We start from the raw sequence: 26576 nt of genomic DNA on the forward strand, positions 1-26576 counted from the left end.
ATCAAATGACTTTCCCTTTCCATAAGATCTTCCACTGAATTTTTTAACGCTAGTTTCCTACAGCCTAATATGAGAAAAAAAGGTGGGGTTTTTTGTTTACCTGGCCTGAGGATCCAGAAAAGAGGCAAAGCCTTGGTCTAGTACTCAAAATTTTATTGCTGACTACTGACCCGCTACTGGCCGTTAATTATCACGGTTTGTGGTAATTAAGAGAGGAACAATTACCAGGTTGCGAAAAACGTTGGTATGTTTGTTGTGCAACTTGCAGTGAAGCCTTACAATAAATAAGTTCCAGAAATTGATCCGGTCTGAAAAAACCCAGCTACTTTCTGGAACGCTAAGTCCTCGCAGCCCGGTACCTGGACGGGGCGCGGGGCCGCCTGCCCGAGGCCCTCGGGCACGTTTTCTCCCCGCTTCCCTCCTTCCCTCCCTGCTTCCAGGTGCTTGGCCGTGAGCAACCTTCCCTCTCGCCGCCTTCCCCGCTCCTCCTGGCCGCCGTTCCTGGGCGCGTTGACAGGCTCGAGGCGTGTTTCGGGGGGGGGTAAGCCGCTTTGGGGTGTCCGTGCGGGCTGGGCAGCCTGCCATGCCCGCCCGGCGGCGCTGGGAGCGGGGCCCCGCCGGGAGGGCGGAAAGCTGGCCGATCCCCCCGAAGCGCGGCTGGGGGGAGAGGCCGGGCCCCCCGCCGCTGAGCCCCTGCCTGAGCCCGCAGGCTCATCCCCGGGGGAGGTTTACATCCCCGGGGGAGGTTTTCATCCCCGGAGCCGCCCGGGAAGGCGGGGAGCGGCTCCAGGCGGCGGAGACGCGTCGAGCGCAGAGGCAGCCGGCGGGGGTTCCCGGGTGTCGCAGCGGGTGCCCGAGCCTTCCCCCGCCTTTTCTAAGCAGGAGGATCCCCAAGTGCCGGATTCACCCAACAGTTGCCTTCTGAAGCCTGTGTGACGGCAGAAGTCGGCAGGCACAAGTGGCACCGAGCAGTTACTGGAGCTGGTGGCGGCCAGAAGAACAAAAGGCTTTTAAAAGTTGATAGTTTCACAGAAGGTCGCGGAGGACTGGTGAATCCAGCACAGGGACGCAGTCGGTGGCTCAGGAGACCTGTGAGGTGCGGTTTGGGAAGGTATGGCACAGTGAAGGGGTTGCTCTTTGCTCGCCCTAGTCCTAGAAGCTTTTTGGTTTTGTTTTTTTTTTTCTCTTTATTTTCCCCTGTAATACTGTAGATTGGGCTTGTGCCCTAAAGGGACTTTTTTTGTGGCCGGTGTAGCCACAATAGCCTGGTTCCTCACTGTATGAAATGTTGTAGCTACAGCGGCTGTGAGCAATGGTGTGTTAAGGGCTTTAACGGGTATTAAAGCAGTGAGATAGAAGGTTGTTACTGAAAACCGTGCTTTTCTGCAGGTGTGGCACATCTTTCACTGGTTTATAAACACTTTTATAACTCGAAATTTCTCTCCGGCTTGCTATGCTTGATTTTTGCATGTTTTTAGAAATATCTATCTCAGCTTCTTAGAGCCATCCTCAAGTACCTGACTGCACTGTATTATCTGGCAAATTCATTATTCATTGGGCTTGCTGATGGTTTCTTGTTTCTTTATTTTACACATCAGAACTTGGTCTGTATTCATGCTTGGTAACTGCGGATTTGTATCAGGAGTTTTTTTAGCACAGCGTGTTTAAAATTTACAGGCACGCTGCTGGTTGCGTGCATATGCGTTGTGTGCACAAGTTTGCTGGGAATTTGTTTCTTAAATAGATTTTTTTTCTCCCTCTAATTCGTTTATTTATTCATCAGTCCTGCTTTTTTAAGCCGTACAATAACATAGAAAATGCTTTACAGTTGATTCTCTCTTCTGTTCTTTGCATGTTGTGAAAATCTTTAAAAAATTGGGCTTTGCTTGTGTTCTTGACAGAAGGCACTCTCAAGAAACATCAGCTAGTTTTGCAGACCTTGACAAAAAACCTCAGGTGTAGGTGATGTGTGTTACAGAGGTATTTTATGCGAAATAATGTTTCCGCTTAAATATGACACCAGCTTCAGTTCCAGGCAGGTCTACAATTCAGCTGTATTGTGGCAGTATTACCTGATTGAGGGAACAGGAAGCAGGCCAAAAGCTGCAACTAGGGAAAGCAGCAACGCAACCTTACTTTTGCCCCTTTCCCACCTTGGAAATATATTTGTATGTAGCAGGTGCAGTATGCTCCAAAAGTTCCCCGATTCATGCAATTTTGGACAGATGAGGAGTCCTGAAGTCCACAGAGAAGTTGCTTTGAATTTATCCCTTGATTTCACAAGCTCTCTCCCCATGCCACAGCTAGTCCTGGACAACCAGTACATCATGCTTCTGGTGGATTAACGCTTTTCTAATTTCCATCATGCAATTTTTTTCCCACCTTGACTGGAGCACTTTCTGTGTTGTGTAATGAGACCTGTCAAAACTCGCTGTTTGCCCCCAGAACTATGTTTTTCTCACATGACAAAGCTACCGTTAATGTTTGCACCCGGAGACATGATATCACCGGAAGATGATCTGTCATTAAGTCACCCATCTCTCCTTATCTTTCTTCAGGTGAAGCAGATTTTCCCTTCCAAAATGACTTTCCGAGCTCTGGTTTTGTGTCTGGCTTGTGCTGGGCTTGGAAAGGCAAATGGTAAGTTGAATTTCCTGAAAATGGTTGGGGAACTGGTTTCTGATTCCCGAGGCTTCAACAGTCAGAGTAAGAGGCAAAAATAGGTGAAATACAGATTGCTGGTGCCATTTGACATACGTTAGATAGCTGAGGCATAGACATGGAGCTGGCAGATGTGACATAAGGTCTTATGCACCATTTGGAGATGGGAGGGACACGGAGCATCCCATAACTACAATGACACTGGACCCTGTTGTTCACCTGAGTTCACCACTTCCCATAGAGGATCCTCACCTTGGGAACAAATCTCTCTTTCTTTCCCTCCCTCTCAAATGCACTGCAAACTCTGAAGCTACATAGTCCAGAAATTCTCTTTAGCCCATTTTGCTGCTCAGTTCTCTGAGAATGGCTTGGCGTGCACTCCCCTTGTGCATTCAATCTTCCTCTAGCTTTTAGGAAACAAAAATTGAGTCTTTGCTGGGAATGGGAAGCCATGAGCTGATCTAATAAAACTGAAGTGGGAAGTCTGAAGGGATGGATACAGAAATAGGGTATGTCTTTTTCTTTTAAACAGTTTAGAAGAAAACCAGAGCCTCAGCCAATGTAAGTCAACGTGACTTCATTGATATCTAGGCGGATGCAGGAGAAGGACTTTTTGGTGGGGGAAAACCATAGAAACAGTATGTAATTGATGAAATTGCTATGTCTGTGCGTAATCCAGGCCTTAGAATCAGCATTAGGCTTCTGAATATGTGTGATATCTGCCCATTCCACTAACTATTTCATGTCATTGCAGTGGTTCCACAGGCTGAACACAGAAACGTGAAGGTGGGCGACAACGTGACTCTCAGCTGTGCCCTGACAGAACCCAAGGAGGTTCTGCAAGTGACATGGCAAAAGGACTCTGAAAAATCACACAATAATATAGCTACATACAGTACCATAAAAGGATTAAAGATTCACGAGCCCTATCAAGACCGAATGAATTTCACGAGTCTGGTACTCAATGAGACAAGCATCACTTTTTGGGACACTAGAATGGATGATTCAGGGTGTTACACGTGTCTCTTCAATGCTTTCCCTTTCGGCTCCTTCTCGGGACGTACCTGCCTGAGTGTCTTTGGTGAGGTTCACTGCAGGGCTATGTCTCTAGCGGAAAAAGAGGTGTTTTCTCACCCACAGCATTTCTATGAGTGGTCTCAAGAAATGCAGTAGTGAGAGCATCCCTTGTTGGAACGTGGTGTAGAAACAGAGCGTTACTGCTGTGAGCAAGACTCTGTGGGGTCATATTCAAGCCTGTTGTGACTTTGGCTCTGGGCTGTCCTTGTTTGTTATTCTGTGAGTAGCAGCTAAAAAGCAAGGGGTGGGTTCTGTGTTTGTACGCCTCCGAGCAGTCCCAGCTGGAACTTGGGCAAACCAGCATTGCCTGTTGCAGTTTCCTCGTGGTGCCAGGTACAACCCCAGTGCTGTGAGCTGCTGTGCCAAACCCTACCATTGATAGGGAATTAGCAGATAGGAGAACAGCACGGACCAAGAAATGGTTTTACTTTAACAGATTATTTTAAAACCTGGGATTTCAGGTTGAGTGAAACCTTTGGGGTATAACTTCAATATAAGGGAAGGAGTATTGAATCATGGGGGGGGAACCTGACCCGATGAACTCTTCTTGCATTCCTGTGCCATGGGGCTCAGTGCGAATCCAGTAAGCTTTGCTCTGATTGGTAAAGGTTGAACTGCTATTACTGCTTATGACCAGGTGCTCATTGTGGTGATGGATTGTCTCATTTGTGTGTTGGAAGGTCTCAATGCATCTGTCCATTACAACATTTCCGAAGGTCATTTGATAGCCATCTGTAATGCTGTTGGCCTCCCAGAGCCCACCATCACCTGGAACAACTTGTTCAATTCTACTCCTACACAGGACATGGTCAGGCACACCAATGGGATGGTGTCCATCACCAGTAAACTGGAGATCTACAACACTCAGAGCATCAGTGCACAGGACTTGACCTGCAGAGTAAGCAACACGAATGAAACAATGGAATTGCCTGTGAAAGTGAAAGGAGGTAGGTGAACAATACAAGCTCCTTGGTAGCGTTCTCTTGGCCTCCATGTTTTGCAATAGCATGTTGGGATAGGAATCTGCTGGGAAGAGGAGGGAGTGAAATGTGTATGTGCCAGGTAAGAAGAAAGGGAATCCTACTTTGCGTTCATTGTCATCTTTGAGACGACAACATACTGGGGTCCTCTCCGAGAGGGAAAAAAGCTAAACTAGTCAGCTAGGGAGCTATGGGTTTTAGAGGCACCATGTGTTTTGCAGCAAGTCGAACTTCAGTTTTCACGCAGGCCTTCATAGTTTCTTTGACAGTCCAAAGATAGATATATATATCTGTCACCTGATATCTATCTAGATGAAGTAAAAACTCTGTGGGTCACTTAATGAACACTGAAGTAGAAATTTCAAAATTAGTAACAAACTGTCTCTTACCAAACATTTCAGTTAAACTTACTACATGTTTTGGTACAGATAACCTGTGTATTATGTTTTAGTTTCTCTGACTTTTTTGCTAAGATACATGTGCATTGCAGTAATGGTCAGGGAGGAATACTGTTTTCAGGCAGACAGGAAGGTGATCGGTTGAAGATACTTACATTGGTTTTATGGGGAAATCTTAAATACATCAGTGTAACATCTGAATACCTTGTAGTGCTGATTTATTTCTTCTTCCAACATTCTGTTCTTCTGGAAAGACTTTTGCCCCAGTTCTATAGATGAGAAATAGAAACATTAAAAGCTGAAGCACCATTCTCAGTTCACACAGGAACATTGACTTAGGTGATGCAAAATTCATGTGTCTCCAAATCCAGAGCCTTAAAAGGAAGACCACTTGGAAATTAGGAAGACAGGAAAAGCAGTTTGGGATTGTGGGTTAATTCCCAAATTACATGCTCAAGAAGTGATTGTTATAGGAATAATAGTAAAGAGTAAGATCTGACTTTTAATATCTTCTCTCTAAAAGTTCAAAAGCAAATTAGTTCTTAATTCTGAGTGACACTAATTGAAAAAGCGTAATAAATCTTTTTGTCCTGTCTCAAATGCAGTATGCTTTTGTTTTGGCCTTTTGAAAAGGAAATGTATATCTCAGAAAGCAGGAAATTAAGACTGTTGTTATTCCTTTGTAGGAGAATGAAAAATGAGCCAATAGCTTGTTGTTTTAACAGTCTTATATTTTAGAGAAAGAGAAATTCAAATTAATATTTAAACCTAGCTTTGTTAAAAGACATGAGAGTTTTGGCTTGATTCAAATAAATTTTAATTCAGAAAGTTTTCCAGTTAACATCAGTGAGCACTGAAATGAGCCTTCGTATTATCATTTTGATTAATGGCAGTCAAAAGAAGTGGCTAATGTCTAACCAGGGAGGGACATTTAAGCTCAGATGTTGGGTAGAGCTACTTGCAGGCATTGAAACATAGTCTGTGTTCTTTTCTGAAAGTTAATTTAGCCTTTGCGACAGTGATAGGTGTTTAACAGTAAAAGGAAACTTTTACAAACTTTTACAAACAAAAAACTCAAATTCTGGATGAACAAAAAAACTCTTCAGAAAGTGTCAAGACTTGTACAAAGTTCTGCTTATGTACACATGCCAACAACCGTATCAGGTATGGGAATGACAGTTTTCTTTGCCATGGATGAACATGAGCACATCTTTTCTTCACAGAGCATTTTCTGTGGGCAAGTAGGTTTGTTTTTGAAGATACACACATTCACTCTCTCTTTTGAGCAATTGCTGCTTTCATGTAGCTTATAGCAATAACTTTCACAATCTTGATGAGGAACCATTGTCATTAATCAGACGACATCTTGGCTCTTTTTGCTCTTTTTCTTATATAAACTAGCTTAGTTTGGTGTATTTTTTGTTGTTTTGTTTCCACAGAAGAGGGATCCTCGTTGCTTTGGCTGATGATTACTGTGGGGATTTTAATTATCATCATAGTTCTGATTCTGATCATGCTGTGCTGGAGGAAGAGGATATGCAGGAGGGACTGAAATGGTGAGTCACTGTTGCACAGAAACTAACGGTTTTTGTAGAGGCCATAATAAGGTCTGGTCATGTGCAGAGAAGAATGAGTCTTTGTTGAGATACCATTAGGGGATATGAGGCTGTTATATTGGACAATAAACTTTATCATAATTTACAGTTATTAGAGGTTGCCTCAGTTGCATGTGATTTTAAGAGCTGTTTTCCCACTGCTACTGCCGAGGGACAATACAAGACTACAAATTGTGAGGGGAGGATCCAAGCAGAGCAGGACACGCTGCTCGTGGTTTGCTTTCAGGCAGAAGTCTCAGCAGAAGTAATTCACTGGTCTTTTGCATTTTCATGGAGGGCCACAAAAGTGTCGAGCGTAAGTATGCTCAGAGAATTTTTGGCAGAAGAGGTATGTCGTAGAGGAACCCACTCACGCAGAGTGACGTGCCCTCAAGGGAAGGGCTTTCTTCTGGTCACAGAACCCTCTTTGTATTTGTAAGACAAACAGTGTAATATGATGGAGAAGTGCACTCAAACTTGGCATATGAGTCTGCTTCCTAATGATGAATTAAGGAGAAATTGCAGTCAGTGTAATGTCCTTGTATGTGTGATGACCTGATCATGGATCAACTCAACTTTCCAGTCTTAATTACTAATAACAGAATGAAAGGAAAAAATTAGAGGAGGGGGGAGGCCTTAGGCTTCAGAAATCACAGAAATTTGATGGTCATTGGTGGTTTCACTCTTGCTTAACTAGATCAAAATTCTGTGTCTGGCTTTCAATTCTACTAATATGTTTAGAAACTCCAGAACACATTAACTCAGTTCCTTAACTAGATCAAAATTCTGTGTCTGGCTTTCAATTCTACTAATATGTTTAGAAACTCCAGAACACATTAACTCAGTTCCTTCACTAGATCAAAATTCTGTGTCTGGCTTTCAATTCTACTAATATGTTTAGAAACTCCAGAACACATTAACTCAGTTCCTGAATATTTAGATACTTGCTTCATGATGATAATGTGATATAAGGTAAAGAAGTGTTTCCAGGAATATCAGACCTGTCTATTGTGAACTTAGACCTACAGCATCTACTGTTATGAGGGGTTGATCTAGTAAATCTGCTACTGCCAGAGACACAATCACTGAGCAAAAAGAGAAATGAACACCTCTTACACCCCAAATATAACTTCTTAATTTTAAAATGTGTGTGAGCTTTCCATTGATCCTATAAACATTTCAGAAGAGAAAATTTCTGTTGAATTTTTGGACCAACCTGGAAGTTAAAGAGCAAGGAGTTGGTTCTTAATTATTTTTTTTAAAGGATCAGAAGAAAAAGGTGAAATGCTCAAAAGAAAGATGCATCTTTATGCTAGAACAACCATTCCAAACACAAATGAGCTTGTACTAAGCAGAACTTGAAAGACAGACCTTGAGGCAGAGGTGACCTGGCAGAGGTCTGGGATCACCCCTTAGAGCAGATCAGAGAGTGACCAGGCAAAGAGTGTGCTAAAAAGTGCAGGTGCTGCCTTGCAGATTTTCGAAGCCCCCTCATTGCGTGCCAGATGAGAAAAACCATACTGGGACGCTGTGACTGCACTGGTGCTTGAAGCAGGAGCAGGGTCAGTCAGTGAAACACTGCCTGACAAGACTAGGTTGTTCATGTTTAGACTAGGCTGAGGATGTTAACATACCTCTCGGCATGATTCTGGCCCTCAGATAGTAGTGGTTCCCCAGGCAATGCCCGCATGTGGTTCCAGTGATAGCCTATAAAAGGACCATCCCCAGCAGGCAGTACAGTTAGCTTCACAGCAGGTTTCCTATGCCCTACACCACCCGCGAGGTATCAGGCTTGGAACCTTCAAGCCGTTTCACACATCCTTGTGCCATGTCGTGGGTCATGCAAGACATGATTACTTGCTGCGGAGACACCGCTGTGATGCACAACAACAGAGCCTACGCATTATTTTGGAAACTTTGAACAAAGCCCCCCTCCCCCTGCCTTATAAGGAAAGCATAAGACACAGGAAAGCGTAATATGTTTAAACTGAAAGCACTGTGTCCCTTCTTCCTTGGCTAATGGCTCAGAGCTTGAAGCCCTGCTGTGTCAGCACGAGAATCGGGGTCTCACGCCCCGCTGCCTGGGAGGACGTCTGGAGTCCTGGCCCCATGCGCGTGCCAGCGTGTCACAGGGTCCAGACTTCATGTAAATACCTGTTCGCTGGGGCAGAGGGGGTAAATTAGACAAGCAGTGTTTAGCAGTGGGTGTAAGTTTGTTGTATTAGAGTCCAACAAAAGCAGGATTTGAGGGACTTCAATTGTTTGTGTTCCTTCCTGGTTATCATGGGTTTTGATTAACTGGGATGCCAGGATGTGACTTCTGCAGTGGGCTTGTAGGTCGTTCAGTCTCTGTTCCTTTAATGTAGTCTAGTTTTTATCAGTCTTAGTCTGTATCTTTTCAGTTGCTTTTTGGTCTTGAGTTTTGAAAATGTAGTGCGCTGACCTGGATCCTTTCTGCATAAAGGCAACATTACTTTATCCAGAGTAATTTTGACCAGCTGATCCTATTCCTTCATACAGTGACCAGCTTAGGGAAAGCTAAGTCCCTAAGCTTAGTCCATCTACCTAACGTACATCTGTTTCCCTGAAGGCTTCATTAATTAGTTTGTTGTAAACTCCAATACTGGTGCAGTTTGATCACTCTGTCACCATCTGATTTTCTTCCCCCCCCCCCCCCCCGATGCTCTTTTCTGCCTGTTGCTAAAAGTTACTTACAATTTATCTTCTTTTATGATTCCACTGTCACTTTCCCAGCCAAATCCTTAGAATGCCAAGAATACCTGGGGAGCTATAGTAATTTTTAACGCTATGTTTAGAGTGCATTACCACTCCACAAATACCACATTGTAATGAGGAAATCCCCTACACCTCCTTAGCTCCCCTCTGAGCAGCACACTGCGGACCCTAGTCTGTTTTTGCAGTGGCTTGTTTTTTCCCCCCATCATCTGTGAACTCTGGTTATGCTTTTTAAAGCATTGGTTGCAGTGTATTCACCCAAAAGGGGATAACATCTTGCAGAAAGCCCTTTTCTGGTTTTATCCTCTATTATCCTCAGATTGTGTTGGAACAAGGAGCAGTGCCTACTTACCTATTTTTGGACGAGCTTTTTGTAACAGCACAATAGAGAGCTAATAGTGCTGGCTGGAAGACACCAATGTCTGTCTGAGGCCGTTATCTGGGGCGTCAGTACTTCTTTTCATTCTGCACTAGATAACAAGCAAAGCCCTTTCAGTCTTGTCAAGTTGCCTGGTTTTTAAAGTCAAACAACAGCTTTTTGTCTGGGTGGCTGGGGACCCTTCTCCATCAAAGTTTCTTCTCTTCTGCTTCTGCTGTTAAGAGTATGGTTGGTTTTTGCTTTGCTTTTATTTTTCTTGTTTCCCTCCTCTCCACATAGACATTTGGGAATCAGGTGAAGAGCTGGGGCTCAAAGTTGATGTCCCATCCCTCAGGCATTTGCCTTGTGTACCAGTTACAGAGCGTTTTGGTTCTCCCTCAAAACATCCCAAGTGAAGCGTCTTCACATTTGGCAAAAAGTCAGTCAGTCACTTTTTTGGCAACAAACTGAGCAGCCTTTTTGGCAAAAGCTGATGCAAAAGTTTTTGAAAACTCACATCTTCGCCCTTGCCAAGCAGAGAGGCAAACCTAGCTGTGCCTGCCGCTCAATTTAAGCGCAATGAGCAGGCTGCGATGAATCGCCAGGCATAACTTCGCCCATGCTGGGGGTTTCTCAGTGCTACTCTTCTGGTAAAAAGTTTCACCGTTTCCTACCTGGCTCAACCAATAGAGCTTAACTGTAGACCACACCAACATAAAGCTGTCCAGTTAACAAGCCAAGTGCCTGGATTGAAGCAAAATAAAGGTTATTAGTTTGAATAAATTCCTGTGACTTGCCTATCGCATACATGTCTCAACCTGAATGCTTTCCACAGCATCAGTTGTTTATTTCAAGGCTTGCAGGATACTCATATTTCAGCCTGGCCAGTTAAAAAGCTTTATAGTCAGTTCTCAGGACCTAGCAGTCTGCAGGGGGATAAAAGCCCACGCAAACAGTTTTCTGGAGGCTTGTGGTGGTCTGTGAGGAAGGGCTATTTCACAAATGGATATGAAGGCCAGCATGATTTTTTTTTTTTTTTTTTTAAAGCATTGGTATGTTGATGTCCTTTGGGTAGCTTATGCATGTTTTGTCATGTAGAAAGCTTTAGAAATGGTCAAATAGTATATTTGTGTTTAGAAAGCTATAACAACAGGACAAAAAATTCTTGGAGCTTGTTATTGAATAGATACGATGCGACCTAAGAAAGCTGAGCAGATTAGGTGAACCTGGAAGAAGAAAACTTCATAGAAGAAGAGACTAGGTCAGATCAAAAAATCCGTTCCGCAGAAAGTGCCAACATAGCAATGGGTTTTTCCTGTTTGGAAATTGAAACATTCAGGTTTTCCTTCAAGCAGAAATTTTACGGAACTTAGATTAAGCAGCATTAAAGTCTTTGTTTCAAGATGTTTGTGTCTGAATACAGCCAACTAACTGTATTTCAAAGAAATGCTGAACCTCAGTGTACCTCAAATGTTACACAAGTGCTATAAGGCAGATTGAAAATACCTCTTTGTTACCAACTAGAGATCACTTAATACCCTGAATAGGAATTTAAGATGCCCTGATTATTATTTTTTGAAGTTTGGAAACTGCTACAAATAATACAGATTCAGGTCTGTTAAGCTGCAAATAGCAACTTGGCTGATCAGCTATAATACGTAGGTATCAGAAACTTAAATTTTGGTGGCCAAAGATGTCCTGAAAGGTTGGGAAATATGGAAGTCTTGCACAGGAGATTCCAGTCATTTGGGAAACTTTACAAGGACTTGCACATACTTTCCATTGCTTTGTTTATAGTAAAGATAGGAGTTATTTCTGGAAAAGCCATTTTAGCAGTTTCTTCTAGTGTTTACTCGGTTTGGATAAGGCTGTATTTCTAAGCTTTGGCTTAAAAATTATGGCAATTCTTGTTTTATCTGTATGACTTGGCTTGTTTCTTCAGTGGAATTGCTTTGACGTACAGCTGTTTTTCTTAAAAGTGAGAGACTAGGTAGTTGAGAACAACATAGTAGCAGCTCGGTTTTAGGAGACTTTTCAGAATAATTTTTCCTGAAGTGACAGCTAAATACCAGCCTTTCAGATGATAAACTCAGGACATAACTCCCTCTTTCATGAGGCAGATGGATATAATGCACCCTGCTTGCAGAGGAACAGGTCTCTGGCCGTCATGCCCCAGCTGGGGAGGCTCATTTTAGAATCGCCTTGGTTTCCTCTCAAATGTGGTTTTATTATGAGTGGGAGATTATATTTGTCCTATTTTGAATTCCCAAAAATAGCAAAAATATGCAGTGGTATAAATGAAAGTTGTTTTGCTTACAACAGCCTCATTCCTTTACCCTTCTTAACATTACACCAAAAAAAAAGCCCCCAAAACCAAACAACCACAGCATAAAAAAACATTGTAGCCAAACAGACCTAAACAGAGTTAATGAGGGGAGAAAGAAAGAAAAAAAACCCAAAAACCATACAAAAATGTCAACGGAGGGGTAATCTGCTGTCAGCCTGCCCATGAGGTTTCCCGCAGACATAAATATTTTGCAACCCAAGTGAAGATATTTTCTGGGTTTAATCACACACTGATTCCAGACAACTCCTGTTGCCTAGTAAGTCACTTAATTTTTGGTTCACAGAAATGTGCCTGGCAGTACCCTGCAGTCTGCATCATGTATATATAGGGCGTGGGCGCTCTTTCCAAGCTTTCCATGATTTAGTGCTACCTGTTTTCATTGCGAAGGACAGGGATGGCTGGTGCTTTGTTCATTTTCCCATCGTGTTTTCCCCCAGCATGTTTTGCTGAGGAAAGCATCCTCCTCGTGCTCCTTTCCATTTTGGAGAAGAGCTGGGAGAAGGAGTGGCAGAGGAGGAGGAAGGAGGGGAAGGTGTGTCAGGTCTCCTGGGGCATGGCTGGGGCTTTTGCCTGCAAGGACAAAATAAATCAAATCCTGTTTGCCACTGACAGGATGAAGGTAGCGGCATAGGAAACAGCTCGGAGCTTGTCCTGCCCATCTAAAGGAGAGGTGTCGAAGTACAGGCTACTGAAAACAGTGCCCTTTCTTTGCAAACAGGGAGGCCTTTACTATGTGCGATTAACACAGTTTCTATCCTGTGCATCATATCTGTGCTCTTTCAAATTATGAAGTAATTTTCCAGTCCTTCATTCTCCTCTTCATTCCGACAATAGGGCTTTGTATATAACCAGCAAATAAAATGGCTGGCAGCTGAAAGGGAGAAGAAATAGCACTCCTGTGTTATATGAATAGTTGCCTTGCTGTTTCAATTTCTTGTTTACTTCCTTGGGAAGAATTATTTATGTGCTCAATTCTGAAATGTTTTTCCTTTGCAAAATACTTCGGCTGCATGCAGGGTTATTAGATAAGGAGATGGAAACCTTTTTCTTACTCTTCTACATGGAAAGTAAGGATGCCATGTACTTTATTATTTTTTTCAAAGCCACATAAAGATAGTGTCATAAGTTTGGTCTCAAACATCAGAATGACATTCTGAAATATCAAACTATTTATATATTCAATAAATAACCTTATTTGTGTATTACCCACCAGGAAAGCTGGTTTGCTTTTCTAGTTTATAAATCCATTTAGGGTTTCATATATTCCTTATCTCACTGTCATATTCTGAATTCTGCAGTGTGTGTGGTTTCCAGAATTAAAAAAAACTGTTTGGTTTAGTAGTAGGTATGTAGTTTTTAAAAAAAAAAATTCACGTAATCTTGTCTTCAGATAATTTTTTTTTAAAATCTGAAAAATTGTTTGAACATGTATTGATGGTCTTAGTTAAATGAAAAGAAAGAACAGTGTAATAACTTTCCTGATTCATTTGGTATTTTATTAGTAGGAAATGGAGAATGCCTTTTTTCTCTTTTTTTTCTTTAGCAAATCATTCTTATTATATGCAAATTGATTAATATTAATTCTGAAAATTTGTCATGCCATATTCCGTGTCTCTTGTTTGGAAATGCCTTCTTATTGTTTTATGCTGTTTAAATATACAGTAAGGCTTTGCACTCAGCTGCCAATTTCTGCATTCAAAAAGGGACATTACGATTGTCCAGTTACTTTCGAGGTACCTTATTAAATTTCCGCAAGATGGAAGGAAGCGAATCGGAAGCCATGCTTACGTTGAGGCAGAGGGCGAGGTTATGGGGCACGCTGTGTAGCGCTAGTCCAGATGGCCGCCGTCAGCTTAAGGGCCGGCTGAGGGTGCAGCGCGAGCGGTGCCGCGACATGCCTGCTGCTCCAGCGTTTACCTGAAGGCAGGAAGAAGCTTTTAAGCTGATCTTTCCAAATTTCCCCCCTACACGTTACAGTAGGATGTGCTGGTTTCATCCTGATGTGTGTATAGATCTCCTCCAGGTCTCTGCGGAGGGCTGGCCGCTGTTTAAAGCGACAGGAAAGCGAAGGGCAGCGTAACCAGCGAGCTGGCTGAAGGCATGCCACCACGCTTCCCCAGGGAGTGCTCCAAAGGCGGGTAGGGCAAAGGCTGGGAGTCTTTTTAACTGCGGCTCTCGTCCCATATTCTCTAGGCACTGCAATCAGAGCTGTGGAGTGATTCAGAATAATTTTAGGGTGGGAAGACGATCTTTGGGGAGGGGGAGACAAAAAAACCTAGCAGTTGCCTTTTATAGGCTACTTTAAGCTGGACTGATTTTTAAATCTTGGTGATCAAAATCACCAGGGAAGAAGCTTTGATTTAAATCTTCCGATGTACTTCTGTTTTCTCCCGCTCTGTTTTCATTAGTTTACTTGAAAATAAGTGTTTGTTGTTGTGGTTGTACTGTAATAAATGCAGGTTTTCCTTCAGTGATCATAAACTGAAATTCACGTGTAGATTGGTATCTTGTATAATATAAACTACCTGGGTTTGAAAACACCTTTTTCAATAGTGTACTCCCCTCTGCACTGGTAATGTCTTTTGGCAGCTACTGCTGAGCAGGATCACTTGGCTTCCTCCCAAGGCGAACAGTTTGTAAGCCAGCACCTGCCCTTCTGCTGGTAGAAAATGGCTTCGAAGGGGGTGTTGACGAGCTGGGTAGTTTATCCCTACCCAAGGAGAAAACGCTGTTGTATAGTGCGTAGCGTGACATTTTCATAACTGTTGTTTTCAAGCTTTCTCATAAATATGCTCCCGAAGGAATTTCTGTTGCTTAAGGAGAAAAGGGGATGGAAAAAAAAAATTTCCCACCAGTTTTAAGATTATTCCTCCTTGGAGCATAACAAAATAATGAGGGGGCTGAACATCCCTCAGAGTATCCCTTTGGAGGAGTCTGGGGGGGATGTCAGCGTGGGGCAAGCTGGATGGCGTGAGCACGGCCCGCTGGGAGCAGTGCCGCCTATGGCTCCGCAGGCATCTCCTGCGGCGCTTGGGGCAAGCGGTGCTGGGCTCAGGTGTCCTGGGTTCAGGCACAAACCCTTCTGTGCTATGACACGTTGTGTGGCAGGCGTGCGTCTGTGCTGTTAAAGGTAAGGTAGCTTCTTAAATTTAAGGTCGGGTATCATCTGTAGTGAGCAAAGGGAGCAAGGGGGAACACGGGCTGAAGCCTGTTTCGTTGTTTTAGGAAAATGTGCGACTCGTCGTAGAACAGGGAAGGTCCTATGGTTGTTCACCAAAGGGCAGTTTTGTGACTGTTCTTCCCCGCTTTCCCCACTGTGCATTTCTGCCCCCCCCCCCCCCCCCGCCCCAACGGCAACCACACTGCTCAGCAAGAGCTGAGGCAGCAACACAGTGGCCACAATTCATCCTTTTTCCTGTTTTTCCTTTGTTTTCTAGGATCCTAGAGGATTTCCATTCACCTACCAGATCATTACAGCCCAGCAGCCTGAAGTCAACATTACAAGCAGTGACTTGACTGGCTGGAAAGAAACAGCAATAAAAGGGAAATACGTCACATACACTACCCTACCTAGACGCCGAGCTGATCACTGAAAAGATTAGCACAGTGTTTGTTATCTGGTCTAGATGCTTAATCATAAAAAGTAGGACCAGAGGGACCACTTATTCCGCTCCTTTGCTGCCAGGCAAAATCTACTTTGCTCGTGCAACTCTTGGCACTGCTATTGTGCAAAATATATTTGCCTTCTTCCAGTTGAGTTTTGAAAACGTCCATGGATGGAGGCTCTGCAAGCTCTCTGGGGATCCTCTTCCAGTGCCTAATTGCTCTCGCAGTAAAGAGGCATTTAATTTTTACCAACATCTGTCTGCAATTTCACTTGCAGCAGCTCTCCTTTCATCGCCCTCTTCCTGGCATCTAGTTTTCCTTCCCTTATCCAGCTGATCCAACTCCTTTTCCTCGGTGAATGTGTGAATGTGCCAATGACTGTATTGCTTAACTCTCTCTGGAGAGACCTGCTGGACTCAAAACCACAGGACTCAAACCACACCAAAGCTGCCAAAATTATTGGGGAAGAGCGATAGGACTCCAAGCAGGTGACAGATTAGAGGCAGTAGCAGCCACAGTTGGGAAGGAAGAGTTATGAGTAATTTATGTTATTTGGCTTTTCTTTCTAATCCTGGGGTGTTGGTTTTTTTTAATATATAAGTGAGGAGGAGATGGAAGCAAAGGCCAGTAGTGGAAGTACTGGCATCCCCATCTTTCCTTCCCTTTCTGTTTTGCTGTCATTGTCTCTCTGTTTTTTCTGAAACAACTCTGTTAATTAACCCAGCCTAGCCCTTTCTTAGCTGTCAAAATGCATGGACGAGGTTTGTTGATAGTTCTCATGGTCATCTTTTGCACAGTTCGGAATAGTCTCCCCTGTCTTCGTCCTTTTTTGTTGTGTCTTTTTAAACACAGACGCATCTCTCTGCTGGCCAAAAGCCATTATTCTATATTTGGACCTTGTCGTGTGGGATGTTACACCCTGAGCTAGCTATCGCGTGTCACTGCTGTGAATGTAATGGGATCAGTGGGGAATTTTAGAGAGGCAGAATTTACTGCTTCGTCATGTTTTTGGGCGCAGAGAAAGACGTTGCACTACTCTTACGAGCTGGGACCTAACTCTGCTCCTGCCCCAGGTAGGATTGGAGCCCCTCTTCCCCCCCAGCCCCGGCTGCTCCTCGCTGCCTGCCCCAGCCTCCTGATGTGGCCACGTCCAGGCTTAATGCCCCGGTTGCCTGTCCTCCCTGCTTGCTGTGGGGCAGCAGGCCACGTGTGAGAGCCGAGTGCTCCCGGCCGTCGCCTCGCAGCTCATGGCATTTGTGAGGGGTGGGAGCCTCGGCGTGCCCTCTGCCTCGCCAGAGCGCCATGCCTGCTTCACGGGGCGAAGGCTGTTAAAAACAAGCCTACCTCTGGGCGTACCGACTTCGTGGCCCGTTTTACCCACAGAGCGGACAGACGGAGGACTGCAGGGGGTCCTCTGGTGATTTTTGTTCTGCTGACGAGTGCTAATGTTTAAGGTGTTTCTCAGTCTTCCTTCTGTCTGGATATTTGTCATCGTATCAGGATCGCTACCAGAATCCTCTTGTCTTTTGGGTTCAATTAGCAGTTGTTTGTGCACCTGAAATATTCTATCTAAGTGCCTAGCGTTTTGGATTGTGCTTTTTATGTCATATGTTTACCAAGAATACAAACTGTCAATCTAAAAAATCAACAGAGAAGATTTAGCAGATGCAAGAGTTATGACTAAGTGCTCAGAATCAATATTTTGTTGGTTCCAGAGCAGCAGCCTCTCTAGAGTCTGGCAAAAAGGTGTTTGGGGGGGTGGGTGCGTGTATATGTCTGCCTGTATTACCGAGGACGTGAGGGGTGACGTTTGCTGTTACTATCGTAGGTGCAATAAGAATTATTTATTTATATATTTCACTTTTTCTAATTTAAAAAAAAATCTGATCCAGCCAAAACACCAACTGGTCCTTTTTTTTTTTTTTTCTGGGTGTTTGGGATACCAGAAATGCTTCATTGCAAGTTGGGCTTTTTTGTAGTTTTGATTTACACTTTGCTTCCTTTCTGTACAGAAAGTGAGACTTCAGGGGGTTTTTAAGGTGTTTTGGTTTTCGGGTGGTTGTATATTTCTTTTTTTTCCCCAAAAAAAATTTTGAGTGAAACAACTTTTGAGATAAATTTACAGAAGTATTTTTGACCACAGCAGCTGCAGTTTACTTCAGATTTGAAAATAACTTCAGTCAATCAAAGAATTGTATTTTGTATTTTTAGAGGTATTGTGTGTGTGTGTCATGTTTGTTGCTTAATTATTCTTTATCTGAAGTTACATGCTCTACTGATGTATTGACTGTCCTGTTTTCTGTATTTGCCTTTGCTGGAAAGAAGCCAAATAAAGCAACTTTGAACGTAAGGCTGGATGATTCCTTTCATTTGTAGCACACTGCCTGTGAGCTTTTTTTAATAAATTGATGAGAGAAATATCATGCGTGACCTCCAAGTGCATGAATAATTCCTTTGGGAACGGCAGTAGTGACCTGGTGTATTCTTTAAGACATATGACGTTTTGGGGTGAATTATGAAACCACAGTAATTTTTGTTTGTCATGGCATCCGCTTGCACTTTTCTTCTTAAAAGATGTGATAGTGAGAAACTTGGATCTAATTAAAGGACATGGCAACACTGCCGTCTCCCTAATGGAGCTGAGTGTCGTGGGATTACATCCCAGGTCTTGCAATAACAGTGAAAGGCAACAGTTTATTGCTTGTCTGATCTCTACCAGTTGGTGGAATGGAATGGAATGGAATGGAATGGAATGGAATGGAATGGAATGGAATAGAATAGAATAGAATAGAATAGAATAGAATAGAATAGAATAGAATAGAATAGAATAGAATAGAATAGAATAGAATAGAATAGAATAGAATAGAGTAGAATAGGCAGTGATTTCCAGAGGTTTTGAGATTGCAACATAAACTCCCACTCTTGATTTTTCAGGGAAACAAATGGTTGCTGCTGATGGTTTCTGAAGAACTTCCTACTAGATGCTGGCCAGAAGTGCAAGTCTCATTGCTGATGTACCTCACCCTGACTGATGGGAGTTAGTAGTTTCTTCTCCTGGGAATTTGGCGCTCTGAGATCAGCCAGGTCACCCCTCCGTGCACAAAGGGAAGGTAGCGAGCCAGCAGCACCACTGTCCTGAGCACGGTGTAGGGCAAGCTGTCGCTTTCCCAGGCACAAGAGCAATTTTTACCATGCAGAAGAGCAGAAGGGCTGCTTGCCGTGGCCCAGGAGCTCCTGGCAGAGGTGAGTCGAGTGTTGCTTGGCCCACCAGTCACGAGGTCAGTTGTGCTGGCAGAGCAGGGCAGGAACCAAACAGTGAGGGCTGGGGCTGAGGTATGGTAGCAGCGTTGAAGGACCTTAGAGAAAGAAGGTTGGCCACCCTTAACTTCACAAAAGATAAACAAATCCAGAATAGCAGGTTTCCTCAGGGAAACCTCAAGGGTGCCGTAAAAGGTTGCTTCTTTGGCTGACAGCCTACTCCTCAGAACCTGTCAGGATGTTTGCTTTTGTTTTCAAGTCACAGTGAATTGTTTAGTTCCTACAGCTGTGTCCTCTCTTTCTGTGCTTTTGTCCCTGGCATGCTGAAGAATGCCATTATTCTTAGTCTTGAATTGTGCTGACATACGGGGCAGGAAGGTGAAGTGTCTGCTAGAGATAACTTCCATGCGTGGCCGTAGTGATGGAAAGAGAGGGTCTTCAAACCTCAGCAGGCAGGCCTGGGTTTCTAGGAAAGGGAGTTTGCAAAAAAAAAAAAATCACTTCTGACAGCAGTATGAGGATGACTTTTTCTTTTTGCCTTGGGTGTTTTCTCATTGCCTCACCACACCGACCACCCGGCCCAATGTCAGAACAGCTGCTCCAGCTGCCTCTGAAGAAGTGGCGAATGCATGCTTGGGTTTTTTCCTGTATCCTTTCCTCATCCTTCACGGACCCATGAATTTTGCCTCTGCACAACATATTTCCAGTTTCCAGGTCTGAGAAGTAGACTTTCTGGATGCTTCTGGGTGACTTTTTCCCTGTCGTGTCATCCCATGTGCCTGCCTGCCTGCTTCGCTCCTGTGTCGCCCGGCTGCTGCCCTGCTAACTAAAATGCTGTTTGCTTTGAAAGCGTGGCGGCAGCTGTTCTCAAAGTCTGCTGCATAACAAGATGTCAGGGAAGGAAGTGCAAGATAATTTTAGAAGCTAAGAGGATGTATGGGGGGTTTTTGTCTGGATTTTTTTTTTTCCGTTAAGGTGGGCTGAAGTGAGCAGCAGAATCGGCACTGGACAACAATTTGCATGTTGATGACCAGTGTTTATCACCCGGAAAGGCTTAAAGAGCTTTCAACTTAAAATTGAAAGCACATAAATATGTTTTTCTGAGACCACCAGAAAGTGGTTTACTTTATATAGGTATCACCTGCTGCCTCCTTTCTGGGACCTCGTGCCATTTTTCATTCTGAATAGGGTGTTTCTATTTCCATGGCTCTAATCTCACGACATCCAGCTGGAAACCTCCACAGCCTTCTGCAGGTCTGTTTCTGTACAGCCAGCTGCCTAACGGTGCGCTGATCATTTTGTCTGCCAGAAGAAACTCGCTTCGTGGTGTTTCCAGCGGGTCCGAAAGCTCCCCAGCGCTGGTGCTGGGGTGGCAAGCGTGCCTTCTGACATTCAGCAGCTTTCATGCGTTATCTTAAAAAAAGTCTGCCTGGATGGAGTCTGAGGCAGGCTGTGTGCCCTGTCTTAGTAGCAAAATGCGTGGGTAACAAGTTTTTTAGTCAGCCCCCCAACTGCTGAAGGCCTCGTGCTGAAGCAAGAGAGGCAATCTGCGGTTTCCGTGTGCTGAAAGAATCAATGTCTCCCCCGGGGACCGAGGATCCTTCTGCCATGGGATATGTAGGGATGGCTCAAAGGCGATGGGAACGACAGGAGATCAGTGCTTTGAGGCATTCCGCCTGCGAGAGGGAAGCGTGGCCGCCTGGATGGACAGAACTGGGCAGGAAAGAATAGGATTGCAGCCCTGGCCTTGCTAATCTGGGTTTCCTTAAGGAAACGGAGGAGTTGGATTTCCTTGCTAATGGCAGCCTAGTAAATCACTTCTGGAAAAGAACGTAGCTGAGTGTAGTAGGCAGACAAAAGGAAGCGGGGTGTTTCCCACTGCTTACTTGAAACGGGGTTTAAGCAGGTTGCTCCTTGGCAGGTGAAGCACGTATCAGCCAGATTGCCTGTTCTGGCAGCGGTAGGCTAACAAACTATTACTTAATGTATTTTGGTAAGGAAACATACTGTGAGAGAGTGACTGATTTATATTTGATTTCACCCACTTTTAAAGTGTTTCTGATTTCAGCTCCTTTCTTCTTGATTATGTCCTTCCCTGTTCAGGCTTCCCTGACCCCTTGTTCCTCTCAGTCCTGAACAAGTCCCTTCCTGGTTGCTCTGTTGTTCTTTGCAAAGGATTTTGCCTGAAGAGTGCTATTTTCTTGCTTCTCTGGACACGCTCTCCATCTGACTGCTCCCTTTCCCTCTCTGAGACCTGAAAGTTCACAGCGGTCACTCCATCATGTGAAGGTGTTATGTCCCTGGGTCATAGTAACCACATGGTGAAAGTAGCTCTGGTGAAAGCTTGCCCGTGTTTCCAAACCAGAAGGCAGCCCTTCTAGGAAAGGCAAATAACCTGGACACCAGTAGACAGACCTGGGAGAAATGGAGGCGACTGTCTTTCTGCAGGAGCTCCACAGAGCCCAGATCCTGGGCACACACTGCCTGGAGCTTGTTTGGAGCCCACTGACATGTCTTCTCCTCCCTTGCTGGGCTGCATGATTGTCCCGTCAAGATGCACAGAAAAAGGGAATGTGCAACTGTGGGCCTGACTGAGTAACGTGATCGGTGTTTCACCATGGAGAAAAAGGGAAGCATACTCTTAACACTGTTGCACTAGTGTTATTTATATTAAGCAGCTGGGGATTTCAGCTAACGGATCTTTATTTAGGGGTGATAAATACTGGCGTTGTTCTGCCTCCTTTATCATGGCACAATCTGGGATAAGAAATCAAAATGTAGCTATGAAATCCACTTGGTAAGTCTTGTTTTCTTGCTGGACCAACCAGCCTGGGAGCAAGCACTCTGTGGCAATGAGAGCAGCACTAGGAAACCACATGAGGCTTTGATGGAAACACTGGAGAATATTTTCTTGGACAGCACGGAAGGCATAGTGACTGGAATGAGAGATGGGAAGTCTCGGGTGAGAGAAACCTGGCTTGTTTCCCTGCCAGCCCTGAGCATCCCAGCAGGAACCTGCATGAGAGTGGTTGCACTGGGAGAGATGAGAGAGAGCTCGTGTGTCTTGCTCTGCCTCCAAATCACATGCCTGGAGTCAAGTAGCTGCTTACGCTTGCTCAGCTGTGCTTTCCTCTTGTCCTGGCTGCCATGGGTGCAAACCTGCACATGTATTGGGCAGCAGCCCAAAGGACTGCCTGGTGGCCACCGTGCTGCTGCAGCGGGTGCTCTGCCCTTCCACCTCCAGGCAGGCCCAGTGCCCTCCCCTTGTGTTCCTAATTCTTCCTTAAACCACTATGTTTCTCTACAGATACGGAGATGTGAGAAGAGATATAAGAAACATTTTCCAGTCTGTGTGGAGGAAGGGATTGGAATTCAGAGATAAATGAAGGTAAATTCTGCTTGATCTGGAGTGATGGTAGGATCTCAGACGAACTATTGAGGAATATTTTTGCACTGAGCTGTGTAGCGTTTACTGGGATCTGAGATCGATATTTTAATTTCCGGATTTTTAGGGAGTTTGTTGCAATGTTATCGTTGATAAGGTAGGAGTGCTGTTGACCTGGGTTCTTCTGTAGTGAACAGCTCCTCTCTTCTCCTGCCGCCATCACTCCCACCTCAGTGAAGCCCTTCCTAATTTGCAGCTAAGAATCCTACCTTCTAAACTGATTTGGGCACCGGGGGGGGGAGGCTAAATCTTATTGCAATTTGCAGTAGTAACCATGGACTGAGGTCCTTTTCCCATTTGCTTCACCGGAAAGAGAAATTGTTACTCTACGCATGTTGACCAGCCATGTTTTGGTCTGGCTGCCTGCAATGTTTGAGAAGGGGCAGACCAGCCACTCCAATTGGAAATGGAGAAAATTGGAGAAATTGGGATTCTTGAGCAGTCTGGCTGCCTCCTAAGCAAAAGTTGTGTTTTCACTGGAAGAGCAGAAATCCCAGTGTCAGGGAGGATTAGTGACACAAGTTCATGGGTGCGTGTAGGAGGTGGTTGGCGGTCTACCAAGAGTGAGAAACGCCAAGGGGGAGCCCCTCTGGTCTGGTCCTGTCCCCTCCGAATCGATACGGGAGCAGAGGTGGTGTGAAGCCCTGCGACTGACCTACAGCATCAGGCTGCAGGAGTTACTCAGCATGGCCTTGTTCAACACCCGAGGTTGAAGTTTTTGCTGTGGTCTCCCAATTGTGTTTCCTATGAAGTGCTTTTTGGGACTGTGAAGAGTTTATTTTTTGAGTGCTCCACTGGCCTTAGCTGTTCAGGTTCATGAGATCCGGACTCTGAGTCTTCAGGCACATTTCTCTTAGTGCTGTGCAGGCCAGATTTGGGTGAGAAACTTTAATCTGATGTTGGATTTGGGAAAGATAAAACTCTCTGCTATGGGATAAACGTGGTGCCTAACAGTTGATATAAAGAGTTTGTTATGCCTTTATTTTTTGGCATGTAAGCAGCACTCCCATCTATGGAAAAATCTCTCCATTCCCACAGGAGCAGGAACTGTGTCTCTGCTAGCCAACCCAGATATTTTCCCTCTCCCTTCTGACACAGCTTTGCAAGTTAATCTAGCCCATATGAAGAACCTAGGGGTAAAATTAGCCCTAGAAAGCAGTATGGGCACCCCGGCACCTAGAAAAATTGTTATGCTAAAAGCGGGGAAGACTGAGCCATTGCAAAAGTTCGGATGTGGAAACCTCAAATGGTGTAAGCAGCTAACTGGACCGACTAGAACAGATTTCTGGTTTCCTGGAAGCACTCCTCAGGACATTTTCCCCTTGTGTTTAAAGTGAGGTTTCTGCTGCGAGGGCTCCCTTCCTCAAGTTTTTCTATATTAGCTGGAAGGTCGGTATTTTAATATAGGAGGGGAGATATTCCCAGAAACGGCGCAATTGTTTCTTCTGGTCTTTATGACCTTTTTATAAGTCTGAAAATTTGAGGGGATAAGTGGTAAACAATAGGCATGAACTTATTTGCTATCAGCCTAATTTGTATTATGTGGATAATATGACAAATTGTTCAACACAAGCTGTAAAGCCTCTGCTCAGTGGTTTTACACCACTCCTGGGATAGCGCAAGCAGACTTAACTTAATATCCTTGCTTCGTTTGCTTGCACTGTGTACAGAATGGCTGTTTTGATGGTGTATGTATAATCTGTTCCACTACAGTGTGTTTGGGCAGGTACAGCTTTCATATAGTTATGTGTTTCGTATGTGTAACCGACTGTATCGGTACGCATTTGTTAGCCTTTCCTGCTGAAATCTTTGGGAGAGAGGTTTGAGCTGTGTTTAGAATTTACAGGCATTTATATCCTTTTGAGAAAATAATTAGCTTGGGGCTGTTTCTCAGAGAGGAGATGCCCCTGAAATGGGCATTTAGGAGAAGTGGGCCTGTTGATACTGTCCTGTCCCAAAACACTGTGTGTCTTAGTTCAGATAGTGTATGATTTAGATGTTATATGAATCATTCTTCTCTGCTGGCATACACATATATGGTATATTCCATTTTAAAAATAAAGAATTTTTATTCATCTTGTCACAGTGTAAACAATGTTAAGTCAAAAAAAGAAAATATTACTTCACCACCTTTACTGCCAGAAATTTTGCTGCCAAAAATAGGGTAAATATAAACAATTGCTTTTTTTTGCCTTTCCCACTGAAAGGGTGGAAGGTACCTTCAGTGGAATAAATAAATATTTTGTGAGAGAAGTATTTCAAAGTCTAATAAGTCTTCAACTTAAAGTGTTCCATAATGTTTTATTTTACCTTTATAAGTTACTATGAAAATATTTTATGTTAAGGAATAGATAGCTTGTGAACACCACCAAATACTGTAAAATTCTACATCTTCTGACTCTGATTTGCTGCTCTGGTTGAAGGTAAGAGACTACAATAGAGGGGAAAAAAGAGAGCAGTGATTAGGATGTACAAGAAACCAAATAAGCTGTACTGAGACTTTAGGTAGAGGTTGGATATTTTTTTTATGAATCTCCTTTCTCAGTGGCGTTTCCAAACCAGTAACTATTTGGAAATGGAGTTGCCCATTTCTCTGACCTTGCATGAAGAAGAATTGTTTTAAAGGAAGAGCTGAGAACAACCTCCACACTGCTCTGCATCTTTGTCTTCAGAGCACTGAGACAGATGATGGTGGAGCCAATCCCCCAGGCAGAGGAGAGATCCTGAACCTGCCCTGTTTGACTTGGGGTGCCATCAACACTGGGCTATAGGGCAGAAGAGGAACTATGGCGAGTAGCAGACACGAGTACAGGAATTATGGGGAGAGTTTAGCTTTGTGAAGAGGAGCCTAAGGAGGCCACTTCTTTGTGTGATGGGGAGGGTTTTCAGGGGAGTGCAAGTTAGAAGCCAGCTGCACTTCGAGGTGCAGTGGGAGAGTCCTTCTCTGTGGAGAGCCTACACTTACAGAAACCCAACATGGGGCTTCTTCAGATTTTTGCTGCCTGTATGAACTTGCCTGTTTCCAGGAGAACTGCTAATATCTAATGCTGGTGGTTTTGCTGATTGGCTTCTGTGCTAAAAAAAAAACCAAAAGACCCATGCAAATTCTCACGTTTACAAGGTGATCTCTGTTGATATGACTTTAGTTCTAGATATGACTTTAGTTCTCGATAATAGGGTCAAATAGAAATATGTGGAAATACAGATGTTAGTTTTCATTCTTGCAGAAAACCTTAGAGAATACCCCAGGTTCCTTCTTGGGGCACATGTAGTCATATTTTATGCTGTTTCAAGATGAACGTACATATGAACATACAACCAGTACTTAACTTTCTGTGCGATTTGCTGACTTCTGTGACATGATCCTGAGATGAATCCAGCTTTGAGGTTACTCTGAGTAGCCCTTTTCCCTAGACAAGTTCATCCACTGAAAAGCAGAATGACTTCTAAATTCAAAAAGGTAGGTTTTGGTTAGTATCTAAATGAGGAGTCTTCACTTTCTAGAAAGACAAAAGTGAGGTGACAGAAATAAAGGGCCTGTGTACATCTTGTTCCCACCTCATGGTGTCCCTGTAGGCAGGTTGCTTCCAGGTTTGATTTCAGACAACTCTATGTTTTTCTGCCTTGCATCAGATTTTGCACAGTACCTTCTAGCAGCTCCTTGTCTGCTCTCAGTTCCTCATGGTGCTTTCTTTAGGGGATGCAGGTCCTGGGCTCTTCACTGGGACTCTCCTTCTATGTAACAGCTTCCAGGCTGGAGCTTCCTTTTCTAAAACAGATGTAGTTACTTCCAAGAAAAAGAGGACTTCTCCTTCCCAAATGCTAACTTGAACCGATCACTCCCTTTCTGAAGACACACACCGCCCAAATTGAAAAGAAGGAAGGACCAAACCCCCAAAAGGCACATCAGGAACTTCACTTCTCCAAGAAGCCAAGTATTTAGACCCAGTGGAAGACACATCTGCATGGCCTGGGGCCATCTTAAAGGACCCCCAATAAGCAGCTACTGGAGTACAACTACCCCTGTGCCGCACAGCAGCTCTCTGTATGTGCAGTGAGTCCAGGTTGTCCAGGATATCTTGTCTTCCAGGAGGAAAATATCTGATTTTGCTACA

At 44.1% G+C, this 26576-nt stretch overlaps 1 protein-coding gene across 2 annotated transcripts; it reads left to right on the forward strand.

The window, feature by feature from the left end:
- Positions 1-796: 796 nt before the first annotated feature.
- LOC142416100 (OX-2 membrane glycoprotein-like) lies at positions 797-18123 on the forward strand. 2 transcript variants are annotated; one of them, XM_075515233.1, is made up of 6 exons: positions 797-1096; positions 2559-2640; positions 3416-3742; positions 4419-4685; positions 6556-6672; positions 15590-18123. In XM_075515233.1, exons 2-5 carry the CDS (start codon positions 2583-2585, stop codon positions 6666-6668), a joined length of 765 nt encoding a protein of 254 aa, XP_075371348.1. In that variant the 5' UTR covers positions 797-1096; positions 2559-2582; the 3' UTR covers positions 6669-6672; positions 15590-18123. The 2 variants fall into 2 exon arrangements, with proteins under 2 accessions (XP_075371348.1, XP_075371340.1); XM_075515225.1 differs by having other exon boundaries at positions 798-1111.
- The last annotated feature ends 8453 nt before the right edge of the window (positions 18124-26576 follow it).

The sequence above is a fragment of the Mycteria americana genome, chromosome 1 (genome assembly GCF_035582795.1).
Source record: "Mycteria americana isolate JAX WOST 10 ecotype Jacksonville Zoo and Gardens chromosome 1, USCA_MyAme_1.0, whole genome shotgun sequence".
In the NCBI taxonomy this organism is placed as follows: Eukaryota; Metazoa; Chordata; class Aves; order Ciconiiformes; family Ciconiidae; genus Mycteria; species Mycteria americana.